Raw genomic sequence first — 15,143 nt, 5'->3', positions numbered from 1 at the left:
AAAAAAAAAAAAAGGGACAACAGATTTCGTTCTATTTCTGTCCAAAAAACGAGGGAAAACACCATAAAAGATTTTTCAGAATGTGCCATATAAAACCTAATTGAATTATTTAACAAACATCACATGCAGGAAGGTTATCTTGGACTCTTGTTACTAAGGTGTGGGAGTTAATGATGAATTAATTGTTTCAGGAATTTAATCATAACCTCAAATAACCATGGATTAAGAGATCTCTCTTCAGCTTCGATGACAAAAAACTTTCGTTCTTTAATATTGGGTGCAAAAGCTCTAATGAAGATTTAAAGCTAAAATTATGTAGGTTTAGTAGGAAGCAAATCAATCTACTTTTGACCTTAATGGCTCAATCTTAATTCGCATTTTTTCATCCTTTAATGTGATAAACCATGTAAGAATATTAGAGCAATATCAAGTTTGTGATATATATATTACTGTAACATAAATGAAGGAAAAAAACGTCACGACTCCAGTATGCAGATTACTTTAAACATTGCTCACACTCCACTTATAGACTTCACATGCATTCTCTCTCCACATTAAATATCCCTTTGAACGATTCTTCACTACAACACCTATTGGTGAGAAATTGCACTCACGCATCATGGGAAACATAAAAAGAGCTACTTTAAGGTCTGGGAGGGGCAAATGTACACACTCTTAACCCCACTTCTTGAAGTCTGTTTCTATTTTTTAAACTTGCAACCCAATATCGCAACTTAACCATTGCTCATAAACTCACCCATCATAGGAAACCTCTCTCCTATATATATATATATATATATATATATAAAAGAGTTGTCATGGAGGTTGTTTTATTCTATTAGCACAAATAAAGAATATAGTTACTGTGGAAGCTATAAGCTCTATTACCAATTGCATATAACAACTATAACAGTAGTTTTTCAATTTGAAATTCATGGGCTAAATCATTCATCAAAACACATCCTAATATTAATGTCATGAAGATAAATGTAACGATTTACTGAAATTTCTTTGATGTATAACTTACTTAAAATATTTTTGAAATAAAAATACACAAAATCAACCCTTAGGTTTTGCTTAATACATCAAAAAACCAATATGTTTCCTTTTGGATAATACTAAGGGTGTCAATCGGTCCGGAACCAGGTATTCGGTTCGGTTTCGGTTTCAATTCCAAGGACTATTAGTGTGATTCAGAACTGGACCAAGTCTCGTCTCAGTTTTAAAAATTGGTACCCGTACCGGACCTATCAGGTTCAAGTCCGGTTCTGGTTCCTATTCGGGAACAAGCAATAAACAATGGCAAAGGTCCCTAGCTCAACAGCCCATTAAGATTTGTCTCAAATGCCCAATTATCTGCAATGTGGAAGATTGGATGAGTCCCAACATTATATCTATAGATAAACAACAACAATTTCCAAGTTCCATTTCAAGAAAAAACACATATACATTAGAAATTCAAGAAAACTCATACAAAAAACTGCAACGCTGTTGAAGATTGAAAATTAAACAAGTGCAACATTGTAGGAGATGGAAAACCGACCTACTATAATGTTGTTGAGAATAATCGATCGAATGGCGGCCGAAAAGTCGTGAGAAAAGAAAGAAGGGACACTATCAGCCACTGCAACTTTATCTAAGACAAAGAGTCGTTGCTATGCTAATCGTGAGAAGAGGAAGAACATAATACTTCAAACTTGAAGAGTTACGGTTAAGTAGATCATTTAACTCAAGGTTCATGAATCTTAAGGAAAAAAAAATGGGTTTTACAGTTGGACTACAATAGTAACTCTATAAGACTATTTATCATTTAGGTGATTAATTATGTCGGGTTTCCATATAAGTTACATCAAGTTTTTAGTTAAAGAGGAAAAAGTGACATTAAGTTATTCGGTCCGTTTTCGGTTAGATCCACCGGTTCTTGGCATAAATCCAGATCCGAATCAAACCGAACCAAATTATAAATACCTATTTCAGATCCAGGATTTAACCATATTATAATGGGTTGGATTCGGTTCAGGGTATTCAGTCTGGAATTGGATTCGGTTTTTTATTTCAATTTTGATTTGACACCCTCAGATAATACCATATTCCTTGAACTAAGGATAACAAAAATATGTAGAGATTATAGGGCATGAAAAATTCTTTTAAATTTTCTTATTGTTGAAGTTGATTTTTTTTCTTGTTTAAAACAATATTTCAAAAGATCTATTAATCACATACTGAACCTGAATAGATAATAGATTAAAGCAAATACTAGGTGTGAGCGACAACTAGTTTGTATTTTGTACCAAGATTGAGCACCACTGTCGATCATATATAGTAAAAATGGAGTTGAATGATCTTTCAAAACCTAGACATATTGTCATAATACATTATCTTATACACTGTTATTGGATAAATGGTACAAAAACCTGAAATTAGTATTATGATTGATCTTGGATCGATATATACGAGGCATGCATCTAGGTGTTTTTTTCATATAGATTGACCCGAATCGGATCAGGGGGAATCAGGATTGACTGATCTTACCTGATTTTTAAAACCTCTAATGATGTTGATAAGTTGTTACAACCGAATTAACCTTTTGGTATTTGGTTCCTTTGCCCTTAACACAACTAGATTCATATTCATTTTGATAGCTTAATATAAACATTTCATAAGATCATACTGAACAATAGCTTACTCTGATGCAATAACAAGTTTAATAGCTAATCCAGATTAATGCTTGCATCTCAAGTAGCTTTGTATTCTACAATATAACTGGTAATGCATTTGTCTTCGACGTGGGGCATTTTTCTAAGAGTGTGTTTGGTTTCAAAAAATAAATAGAAAATACAAGAAGAGAGAGAGAGAGAGAGAGAGAGAGAGAGAGAGAGAGACGTAAATAGTTTTTATATTTATTTACCATTACTTTGTGAGGCTAAGTCCGACCAACTGACTGTCCTATTTAGATGTTGCATTGGCATAGAAAACCAAATAAATGAATTTCTTATTGGCATCCTAATGGTGTTAGATAATTTATAACCTTATTTTTTTGCCCTTAAATTATAACACATTATTTTTTTAATGAGGGTACATATTATCATTTCATATATATATTAAACAGATGTGCATGATAGTAACATAATTTGATAATGACGTAATGATAAGTCACTTTCTAAATTATTATTGAAAATCATTTTATTAATTTGATTTAAAAAAAAAATTAAGTATAAGAGAAGGGACAATTAAAAAGTAGTGCCGGGTTCTAGATACAGCTTAGAGGGTGTTATTACAGTCTCCATTATTAAATAGGAGATGATTAAAATAGAAAGTTAACCAACATTTGATTGGAGTATGTTCGTTATATTATATAAGCATATATATATATATATATATATATATAAATAAAGATGTAATTAAATTTTATGAGTTAAGTCTTTTAGTTTTTTTCTCAATAAATCAAGCAATACACCAATACCTACTATTTAGAGAAATATGCTGAAATGTATTTATCTTTATTTTCTTTGACAACTCACTATAAGATATAGAAACCATCTCAAGTTCCTTCATATTAAATCATTCTTCAAAATATCTCCCTTTCATCAATCTTGAACACACTCAATCCACCATATCCTTACCCCCCTAAGATCTCCATAATTCATTACTCTACAAAAATCCTATAAAATTCTATAATATTTAGCTATATTAGATCCCTTAATATTCTTTAATACTCAACCATGTTCCTAACCATAGGTATACATCATTCTCCTAAACCAATCACCACCAAGTCCACCCAATTCATCTAACTATATGTTCTTTATTTCTTCTCTCTCTCTCTCTCTCTCTCTCTATATATATATATATATATATTCATATTCCTCCTAAATTTTTATGGTGTTACTTAACAAGACTTTTATATCCCAACTTATATAAAAATATATCCCAAGCTATGTACTTGAACTATACTTGGAGGTTGATATCGTTTTTTCATACACTCTCAAGTCATATGTTTTTCTTTCTACAAAAAAAAGAGAGTCAAAAAGTCATATGTTTTGTGTAATAAATGCTAATTATATTTATCTTTATTAGTATAATTAATTGTAGTTGTTGTGTTATGTGCACCTTTATTTTATTTTGAAACATTAAGTTTTGGATTTTGATCTTCATGACTACCAAATATAGTAAGAGTTTTAAGTAAGTTACACAATTTTTTTTTTCCTGAAAGAGTTGGTCACACAATCATATCTACAAATTATTATTATTAATTTCAAATGTCGTCCCTTCCTTTTACCTTCAACGAGACAAAGTTTCAAAAGATTTACTCTAGAAGGACATGTTTGTTAGCTTTAGTAAATATTACATGTATATTTACTAATCTTGTGTTAGCAATTAATTCTATACAATAATTAATACTTGTCTGCGTAAATGATGTAGCGAGAGTAGTCAAGACTCAAAATTAATATCTTACTTTTAATCAAAAGATATGAGTATTCCTCTTGCCTCAATTGCTTCAAGGATTTTTAAAATTATTTACTAATCACGATGTTTTTGGCCCTTGAACAATGAGATTTCTCAATAACCATAACTAGCTATAAGAACAATGTTAAAAGGAAAGACTAATTTAAAAGAAACTAAAAAAACAGAGGTAATTGCATTGATTTATATATGATTTTGATCATCCTCTTTCTTCTGTCAAAGTTTTCTCTTATTCTTATTTCTTTGTTAGTATCCCAACTATACTGGCTCACTTGCTATGTTAGTAGATAGTTATCAATTCCATACTGGTCATAATCATTCCCACCACTTATGCCACATATTTGCACTTCTCTGAGATATTTTCTCGTTCTCATATGGATCAATCACTCTTGATAATGATATAATGATAAGTCGCTTTCTAAATTATTATTGAAAATCATTTTCGTGCCTTGATTTAAAAACTTTTAGGTATAAGAGAAGAGACAATTAAAATATAGTGTCAAGTTCTAGATACAGCTTAGATTGTTATTATAGTCCTCGCTATAAAATAGAAATGATTAAAATATAAAATTAACCAAGATTTGATTGGAGTATGATTTATTATATTATATAAACATATATATATATATATATATATGTAATTTTTATTTGTGAGTTAAGTCTTTTACGTTTTTCCCAATTAAATCAAACAATGCCTGCTATTTAGAGAAATATACAGAAATGTATCTATTTTATTTTCTTTGGCAACTCTATAAGATATAGAAACCATTTCCCGTTCCTCCATATTAGACCATTATTCAAAATATCTCCATTTTGTCAAATTTGATTATATTTAATCCATCATATCCTTACCCCCTTAAGATCTCCATAGTTCATTACTTTATAAAATCCTCGTATATTAGCAATATTAGATTCCTTAATATTCTTTAATACTCAACCTTGTATTTAGCTTGACACGAGATTAAGATGAAATATCATTTATTCGTTATCCTGCAAACCATTCTCACTCCTGACATAGATACATTTTTCTTCTCTCAAATCAGCCACCTAAGTTTACTCAATTCAGCCAACTATATGTTCTTTGTTTCTATATACATTCATATTCCCCTTACATTTTTGTGATGTTAGATAACAAGACTTTCATATCTCAAGCTATGTACTTGAACTATACTTGGAGGTTAAAATCGTTTTTGATACTTCGTCAAGTCATATGTTTTTGTGTAATGAATACTAATTATGTTTGTCTTTGTTAGTGTAGTTAATTGTAGTAATTGTATGATGTACACTTTTATTTTATATTTTTTATGCATTAATGTTTAGAATTTCGATTATGGTAAGAATTTTAAATAGGCCACATAATCATATTTACAAAATCTTTTGTTTTTACATTAATTTCACTTATCGTCCCTTCCTTTTACTTCCAATGAGACAAAGCTTCATTATTCTAGAGGGTTACATTTGTTAGCTTAATTATGTGTATATGTACTAACCTTGTGTTGGTAATTAATTTCATACAATAATCGATACTAGTCTGTGTAAAAAATGGTATCTGAATTATAATAAAGAGATATGAATATTCCTCTTGCATCGATCTTTTCAAGGATTTTAAATTCTATACTAATCACTATGCTTAAACGATCATATTTAAATGAAAGTAGTAAAAGGAATTAAATGATACTAAACTTGAAGAAAATGCATAACTCAAATAAATGAGTGTTTGAAAACATACCATTAAAAAAAATAAAGGATTATAATATAAAATTTGACATTTTTTTGAGTAATGATATTGCAGAATAACCAATATCTAACTCTAAGAACAATGCTAAAAGGAAAGACTAATCTAAATGAAATTGAAAAGGCAAAGGTAATTGCATTGGTTTACATGTGATTTTGCTCATCCTCTTTTTTCCGTCAAAGTTTTCTTTTATATTTATTTCTTTAGCAGTTTTTCAAATATATTGGTTCACTTGCTATTTTAGTGGGTGGTTATCAATTCCATATTGGCCATAACCGATCACGCCACTAAAGCCACATGTTTGCACATTCTCTGAGATATTTTCTCGTTCTCATATGCATTAGTCACTCTTGAGTCTTGACTGATTTCTTTGAGGGTGTTCCACTGAATTCTGTTTTTCTTTCTCTGTTTCGTCAATCAATTCTTGTATGGAATTTTCATGATCAGTCAATCCGGTCAAAATAGGACTACAAAAGCTTGTTTAGTTTATTCTATGCATATTTACTTCTCTTGTTTAGTTCTTCTTTTATATTTAATACCTTCTTAGTGAATCCAAGATATAGATTTTCTTTGCTCTTTAAGAGTTTGAGATTGACCTTGCCCCATTGCTCTATATGCGAGCTTCTCTGTTATTCCATTTGAGATTGTCTCTACCCCTACTTAACATTATTAGATTCTAACTATATAGTCTACTTGGATTGTGGATCAGCTTCTTGTACGATCTGATCCATACTGATGGAATCCACCTTAAAGTTTGTCTTTGAATGGATTCTATTTGTGTGGATCAGATCAGTACGAAACTGATTCTCATACGAAGATCTGATCTGATCTCATCTACTTACCCCACAAATTACCACATTACATCACACCAGCTAGCCCGCCGGCACAATTGCATCACATAAGCCCCACCAAGCCCATCTCACCCCCTCTAGCCACCTTTCTTCTTCCATGATCCCAACACCACCAAAGCACCAACCTCCATATATTCCAACCCATGTGTTCTTGAGTGAACACAATCAAATCTACCACAAGGGGAGTGTCAATCATTATTTTCACTTGTTCATTTCCCTTTTTTTTCTTACCAAACAAACATTAGTAAAAATAGAATGTGGAGAAAATCCAACCTGAAAAGGAAACCTCACTTGCCCAAACAATTTCAAATTGCAACCACAGGTCCACACGTGACACGCCCACACGCCATTGGCCCCTCGTTGCTTAGACAGCCAAAGATGAATAGCAAAACACCCGACACCCTTAACACTATATATAAAAAGGGATATGATAATGTATATCAAAGTATATACTCCATATCGTACATCTTTTCTCTATCCTCTTAGATTAGAATCTATCGCCATCCAAATTCATCTCACTAGGAAGAAAGATCTCAATCCAAGCGTTCCTTTAACTATACTTGGCATTTATTCCTTCGCCTTCCTCTTTCTCTCTCCCCCCCTCTGTCTGTCTGTTTCTCTCTCCTCTTTCAACAATTTTTTTCTTTCCTCTCCTTTTCAGTTTCATTCTTTTTTTTTCCTCCCCCATTAATCAGATTCTCTCACAATTCTCATATTTTTCAAAACTTCTCTTAAAAGCTCATTGGAACCCTAGTCTAGAACCGATCCATCGCCTGGAAATCTCAATACTAAATGCTTCAATTGGTGTCAATTTCACGTATATGAAGGTCAGCGCCTGGTGTTCCCTTAAGGTTTTCTAAAATTCCGCACTTCCCTTCATAGCTTTGCCTTATATTTGGTGGTGGAATCATCCCATACTTGTCCTTCCTTGCTCTGCTTCCTCTGTTATTCTCTCGCCGTTTTCTCTCTCTAATCCTTTTGTTAATCCAACTTTGTTTTTCATCCAAACCCATCGCTTCCATTAAGATTCGTCGACATTGAAGAAATTTTGAGTTCGAAGGCTTACTGGGTCACCATTTCTAGTTTTCCTTTCTTGTTAAACTTTGGAGGTTCGTAGGCAGGGTTTTTTTTTTTGGGATCATTTTGGCTCGATTGGATTGTTGGCTTGAGGATAAAACAGGGGCCTTTGATCTTTCTTTAGGGTTTCTGTTTCAATTATTCATTTTCTTATGATCATTTTCGTGGCGTTCCAGAAGAATAGTGGGACGGTGCTTCAATAGGGTTAGGGTTCGGAGATTAGCGGTTTCAGGGATATTGTTGAATCGGAGTTTGATGCTAGACGCAGCAAGATTTAACATCCGCATAAAATTTCTTGACGTTCATTTGCTATTCGTTGTTGAAACATCACGTCTAAGCTTTTGCAGGGCTGGGTTCTGATCATCTCCTTCTATAGACTCCCCAACATTTGATACTACTAATCAAGGTGATTGTTGGTCAGAGAACGCTTGTCCTTTGTTTTGCATTTTGAGTTTTGACGTTGTTGGGGAGTTGTGTTGTGGCTGAATAATTTCACTGCTAACTTGAAATCTGAGATAATTAAAAGAAGATTATTCCCCCATTTAAAGATTGGTTTAGAGTTGATTTACATTGCGCATTGGTACGCGAAAAACGTTGAATCAATAAACTGTTACTGATCTCTCTGTTTCTGTCACCCTCTCTAACGACGTCCTTTGGGCAGCACGGGTTAGGTACGGGTTAGTATTGCATGGGCGATCATGGTGGCTGGGCACAGCCAAGTGGCCTCTTGCCCAGTGAAACGGAATCCATGACTCGAGTACTTGACCCTGAGAGATGGTCTAAAGCTGAAGAGAGAACTGCAGAGCTGATTGACTGCATCCAGCCCAACGCACCTTCTGAAGAGCGAAGAAATGCAGTTGCAGATTACGTGCAGCGACTCATCATGAAGTGTTTCTCGTGTCAGGTTGGCCAATGTTTTACTGTTTTCTTAGTTTCTTGATTTGTAACATGCAAATTTTCTCCGTGGTCATTATTCATTAATTATTGTTAATCGCCACATTTATTTCAACTGTGCTATATAATATGGTAGGCGCATTGTAATGACAATTGAAAATGTGTTGGTCTAGTTGAAGCATTTTGGGACTGTAATGCCAATTGCCTAGAGACTTATCTAGTCTTGACAGGATATTAGATTCCCTTCACTTATTGAAAAGTCTGTCTCATTTCTTTGACCAGGAATAGTCTCATTTCTTTGACCAGGAATAGCTGCAAATAATACATAATAATACATTCTTGTTTTAGCGTTTGCGATTTTCCTGGCCGACTCTTAAACATGCCAAATGCAACCATTTCTGGTAACTTGCACTGCGTTAGTCGTGGGAGTGGTCTGTAAAAGCTGTCACAATCATTAATAGGATTCATGTGGCCTTTTGATACATGATATCTTGCCGCACCTTCCTTTTTGTCTGTCTTTTTTTGTATATGCTTGTAAAGACAGGTAATGTGTAGGTTCTTTCCATATGGGTCATAAATAGTAGAATAGGATTCATGTGGCCTTGCCCACTTAGTTGGCAGATTGCTCTAATGATTACGTTGATGGTGTTGGTTTAAAAGCTTAGGGATCGATGGGAATTAAAGGCACCTAGGTTTTCAAAATTTAAAAATCAAAAAGATAAAAAAATGGGGGAGATGTTTTCTGTCCGGGAGTGTGGCCTATGCCAGCCCTCCCATGTAACTATCTCTCTCCTCCTACCTATGAAATGATATCTTTGCCCCCTATTGGGAGAGGTCAGAGAGAAACACAGGGAGTGGTAGCGTAGGCCACACTCCTAGATTTAGAACACTTTCCCAAAAAACAGATACACATTGTGACGTTACAACTGATTGCGAAAATTTTTCCATTCCCATAGTGTCGGAAAATCAGAGATGGAAATTTGGAATCTCGTTTTCAACTGAGGCTGGTTGTGTTTTCTACTCCTGCTCCTTTACTTATTTGGATATTAGTTCCCTGGATTTTTATTTTTTTTTAATGGTCATTCATGAAGAACAAACATGTCATAATTTGGTTATTAGCGAGCGGAGTCATAGTTACTCCTTTGTTTCCACCGGAGTGAATTTTTTAGTGTTTTGTTGCTTTAACTTACGAGAATTCAATGTCAAGATTGTGAAAATTGTCAATATAGATGAATGTACTCTGCTAGCCTCAAATAACCTTGCAATTCCGATGAGGTGCAAGAAGTAGTATTTTTAGTTAATATCCTGGCTTTGAAAGGCAGGATTGATCTCTGTATCTCTAAAATAGTGAGGGCAAGGTGGCTTACTGCGAAAGTAAATATCATTCCCCTTTAGTCCTCAAAATCAATGCTTACTCTGTTAGGACCTTTTGTTGGGGATGAATACTGTCAAAATTTAGCTCTTTTTTTTCTGCTCCTTTATTTTTTCCGAAAAGGTGGGACTGCTATTGGTGGCTTTCTACTAAGAATTTCTAGTTTACCTAATAACGGTTAAGGTTTAATAAGAGTCCTCTAAAATACTGGAGCTTCACTGTTCTCCTTCTGAGATAGTTTCTGTATTTTAAGCTTTCTTCTGTAGTTTTTTCATTCTCATTCTTCTTGTTGCTAGCTTGTAATTATCTTGATTTACTTCAGGTGTTTACCTTTGGGTCTGTACCTCTCAAGACCTATTTACCAGATGGGGACATCGACTTAACTGCCTTCAGTAAGAATCAAAATTTGAAGGATACCTGGGCAAATGAGGTTCGTGATATGCTTGAGAATGAAGAGAAGAGTGAAAATGCTGAATTTCGTGTAAAAGAAGTTCAGTACATTCAGGCAGAAGTAAGTCCTTTTGATTACACATACTTCTTATATTTCTTCAAACACTCTGTCTTAGTGTCTTCCATTTCTTGTTCAGTGAGCTCATATATCTAATTCAAACATCTCAGGATCCCTTGTTATGATTGTCTTCCATTATTTATTTTATTTCTTTTCTATTGTAAGAAATATGCCCAATACACTATTTCACAATTACTAATAACTTGTCTTTACTGTTTTGGCCTGTAACTATGTTTTGTTGTGTTAAAGCAGAATCATGATTTTGTTAGTGGCCTTTCCGATATTGTTTGGATGTTCTTGCAAATCCAGTTTGCAGGTTTCTTAATTAATATGTTAGTAATTGCACGTGGAACATTAAATCTTTCTATTAGCTAACCATCTTCCTAGTTTTTTTTTATTTGTATAGCTGTTTTTAGATGAGTTAAGAATTTTGGATTTGGCTAAGAGTAAATCGCAGAAAAATAGCAATTCAAAGAGAAATATTATTTGTGTGGATTCTATTTTGAATTCTCCATCCATGACACAATAACACATATAGGGCTTTGGAAGGTCATATGGCAAAGAAATTTTGTCAGAATACCTTACTAGCAGCATTGTTGCCGCTGTTCAACTTACTGTACAAAGACCTATGTATATACTCTTTTCGTGGTTAGACTTCTAATTTGTCAAACTTTGAAACAGATGAATCCTGTCACTTTGTTAAAGTCAGTAGTTCATTCATAACTCTCAGACATCACCTTGGATTTAAGGAACCTTGGCTTTCTTAAGTAGTTAGTTGATACACCAGTTTAGTTAGACTAAAATCAAACCTTGGCTTAAAGAACGGAGATTGGAGTTAAGGTTAGCTCGATAAAACATCCCTTTCTTCAATTGCTAAGTTTTATCAAAAGTAAATTTTTAAATTGAAGAGCAAAATAAACTAATCCGAAAGAAGAGTTAAAACTGTCAGATTACAACTATGCCCGCACAAGGTATAAGACCCCAAATACCTACCACCATGCCTGTATCATCTCTTATTGCACCATCAGTTCCTTTGCCAATGGGGGCTATAGCTTAATTGGAGCTGTACTGATATCTGACATGCTCTGTTCTCACTATATTATGGAGCCATGGGAAGGAACAAAGATATTTGAGGATCAGTTTTTCTTAGATTTCTATGATATTAGTAGGCAAGGTGGTCACTAGGGCTTCTCTCAGAGCTTTTGTGTTTTCTTTCGCTACGATATTGTTAGAGATGCAAAGTGCAAAGTGGTTGCTATGCTCGTTCATCCCTTGAGTTGAACACAGTGTGATTTAGCCCTGTCTACTGGTGCAATACAACCCCTGCCTGGCGATGGAAAAGAAAAATGAGAACTATGGAGTTGAGTTTAATCAAGTATCCTTGGTAGTGATGAAAATGATTTCTAATGGAAAGCCTCTAGAAATTTATGAGATTGCTATACCGATAAACTGTGAAAAGACGATGTTGGGTAACCATTTCCCTTTGTTTTCATCTTTTTATTTGTCTAACAATATTTCCTTTTGGCTGTCTTTTCTCCGAATCCCCGTCCAGTGGGGTTCTCACTTTCCAGGTATATTAATTACTGTCCTTAAGAAAATTTTCATTGATTATGAATTTTGATTAGCATATTTTTTTAATCTTTAGTTTTTAGCATTATATGAGTTTTGATTTGGCATCTTGAATTTTACCTCTTCTTTACTTTCATTTTCAGGTGAAGATAATAAAATGTCTTGTAGAAAATATTGTTGTAGACATATCTTTTAACCAGCTTGGTGGGTTATGTACCCTTTGCTTCCTGGAGGAGGTGAGATGTTTTCTGAACATTTAGCTCCTATACCTTTTTGAATCAATGAACAGTGATCCTTTGTTTGTATGCTCCTCTAAATTTATCCCCACTCGTACAGGTTGACCATTTGATAAATGGAAATCATCTATTCAAACGCAGCATTATACTGATTAAAGCTTGGTGTTACTATGAGAGCCGCATATTGGGTGCTCATCATGGGCTTATTTCCACTTATGCCCTTGAAACGTTGGTTCTATACATATTTAATGTCTTCAACAATAACTTTTCTGGTCCCCTTGAGGTTATCCTATGATTCACTATACTTATCTCTGCCACACATTTTATTTTGGAGCTTTCTAGTTGAAAGTGATCTCTTGACATCTGCAGGTGCTCTATCGTTTTCTGGAGTTCTTCAGTAATTTTGATTGGGATAACTTTTGTGTGAGCCTCTGGGGTCCTGTGCCCGTTAGTTCACTTCCAGATACGACAGGTATATGTGGAGTCATGCATCCATATTTACTAACCCTTCTACTTATTGATTTTGTTATGTCATCAGAAAAATATCGTCCGATTCACCTGTGCTTGTTTTGTTTGGATGTCTTACAGCGGAACCTCCACGAAAGGATGGTGGAGAGCTATTGCTCAACAAACGTTTTCTTGATGCTTGTAGCTCAGTGTATGCTGTTTTCCCTAATGGCCAAGAAAACCAGGGCCAACCCTTTCTTTCCAAGCATTTCAACGTTATTGACCCTTTACGTACAAACAATAATCTTGGACGTAGTGTCAGCAAAGGTATTTAAAATCTAAGCTCAATCCTTCATGATATACCTCCTATGAAATTTGTCAATTTTCTTTGAGATATTGGTTGTGAGATGTTGGGCAATCAATTTCACTTTGGCGATTTAGATTGTACATTTTTGTAAGCTAAATCAGCTACCTTTTTGTGTTAACTTGCCCCAAAATCTTTACTTTGTTTCATCTGTTTCTATCAACTCTTTGGGACCCACTGTATGCTATAAGCCTTGTCAAGTGAGTTAAAGTATCAGAGGAGGAAGAAGAAAGGAAAAATGTGGCCTAAGTGGTGTCATTTTTAGCATTGCAGTTTTAAAATGTGTCGGAATCCTTTCGAGTAAACATAGGTTGCTTATAACTTTTGGAAATGATATCTTGGGTTCCAGAAGTGAAAAATTGCTGCTGCTGCTTTCTATGTGTGGGTCTTTAGTGTTTTCAAATGCTCATCTGAACACCTTGTAACTATTGATTTAGGGAGTAGATTTCCAGAACAAAATCCAAGACAGTTGAAAGCATGAAATGGTATCAATTGGTCAAATACATGGTGCTGAAAGTTGGGTCTGTTGTGGGCAACTGGAGTTGTTGTTTTTCTATGACTGACTTCGATAAATAGAATGATTAGGTCTTGAGTTCGATGTACTAGATTCAGTTATAAATAGAATAAAAGCAGGTATAACCATATAACCAGAATTTTAGTGCAAATAGTTAGGATTGAACGGTAGATATGAGTGGGTCTGTGGTTTCAACAATGGTGGAGTTGAATTTCAGTCGCTGAAATTGACTATGAGAAGAGCATTTCAAGGGGCATACCTGCTGCCTACAATTTGAAATATGAGAATAAAAAGGGAGCACGGGGAAGAGAGGAGAAACCTAGGAGTACCACTTAAAATGTGAAGTCCTATACAGCAGCTTAAATTTTGGAGGGAGTTGAATTCCATGGTCCAAAGCAATTGTGTGGGGGGTGGGTTTGGGGTTGTTGTCCCCTTTTATAGTTGATTGCTAGGATGTAATCTATAAAACACTTCCTAAATACCGTCCCCACCTTGACTACCTAGTCGCTTCAAGAAAACATGACATCCCAATGCTAATGGTCTGCAAAAGCCCAAGGAACGATAAAAGTATAAAACTGATCTGACCGACCCACTTTTACTAAAAGACAAAGGTACCCCTTGTCCAATGTAACCCAGATTCATGTCTGATGAATCATGTGGTCATACTGACCTGGGGGGAAATGGGAAATTGTTCTCTCCCAACTCCTGCCCCTTCACAATATTGACGAAGGAGAATAATGAGGAGTGATGCAGGGAGTTTATTTCTTACTCCCAAAGAAAGTTGTTTTATTTAAACTAAAGATTCTTCGCAATATTTCTTTTATGCTTCCTTTTGGCTCTGTAAGTGTGGTGTAGATAGGTTTACTACCTAAGTAGGGTTCTCTGCTTTAAATAAACAGCTCCTCATTAGCCCTGAACAATGTGTGTTTTATTTGATAATGAAGTTTATTGGTCACAAGAAAACCAGATTTGGGTAATTTTAAATGACTTGAGATCAGATATAGAGTGGTCTTTCTCTCTTAAAAACCTGTTATAACAATTTTGAAGGATATATTTATATTTTTTTGGGGGTGGGGGTGGGGGTGGGGGTGGGTCTGGGGGGTGGGTGTCGGGGG

At 34.5% G+C, this 15,143-nt stretch overlaps 1 protein-coding gene across 3 annotated transcripts in view; it reads left to right on the top strand.

Annotated features, from left to right (window-relative positions):
- The first annotated feature begins 7,678 nt into the window (after positions 1-7,678).
- LOC122081795 overlaps positions 7,679-15,143 on the top strand; it is a 14,783-nt gene continuing 7,318 nt past the window's right edge. Inside the window, exons 1-7 of one of the 3 annotated variants that reach the window (XM_042649084.1) lie at positions 7,679-8,530; positions 8,786-9,028; positions 10,713-10,901; positions 12,611-12,703; positions 12,804-12,986; positions 13,073-13,175; positions 13,292-13,477. In XM_042649084.1, the coding sequence (XP_042505018.1) occupies positions 8,813-9,028; positions 10,713-10,901; positions 12,611-12,703; positions 12,804-12,986; positions 13,073-13,175; positions 13,292-13,477 (970 nt within the window). In that variant the 5' untranslated portion in view covers positions 7,679-8,530; positions 8,786-8,812. The remainder of the gene's footprint in view (positions 8,531-8,785; positions 9,029-10,712; positions 10,902-12,610; positions 12,704-12,803; positions 12,987-13,072; positions 13,176-13,291; positions 13,478-15,143) is intronic. The other 2 variants (XM_042649083.1, XM_042649085.1) reach the window with 2 other exon arrangements.

Source organism: Macadamia integrifolia, chromosome 6 (assembly GCF_013358625.1).
Source record: "Macadamia integrifolia cultivar HAES 741 chromosome 6, SCU_Mint_v3, whole genome shotgun sequence".
Lineage (NCBI taxonomy): Eukaryota > Viridiplantae > Streptophyta > Magnoliopsida > Proteales > Proteaceae > Macadamia > Macadamia integrifolia.
This window is presented reverse-complemented; position numbering and strand designations above follow the sequence as displayed.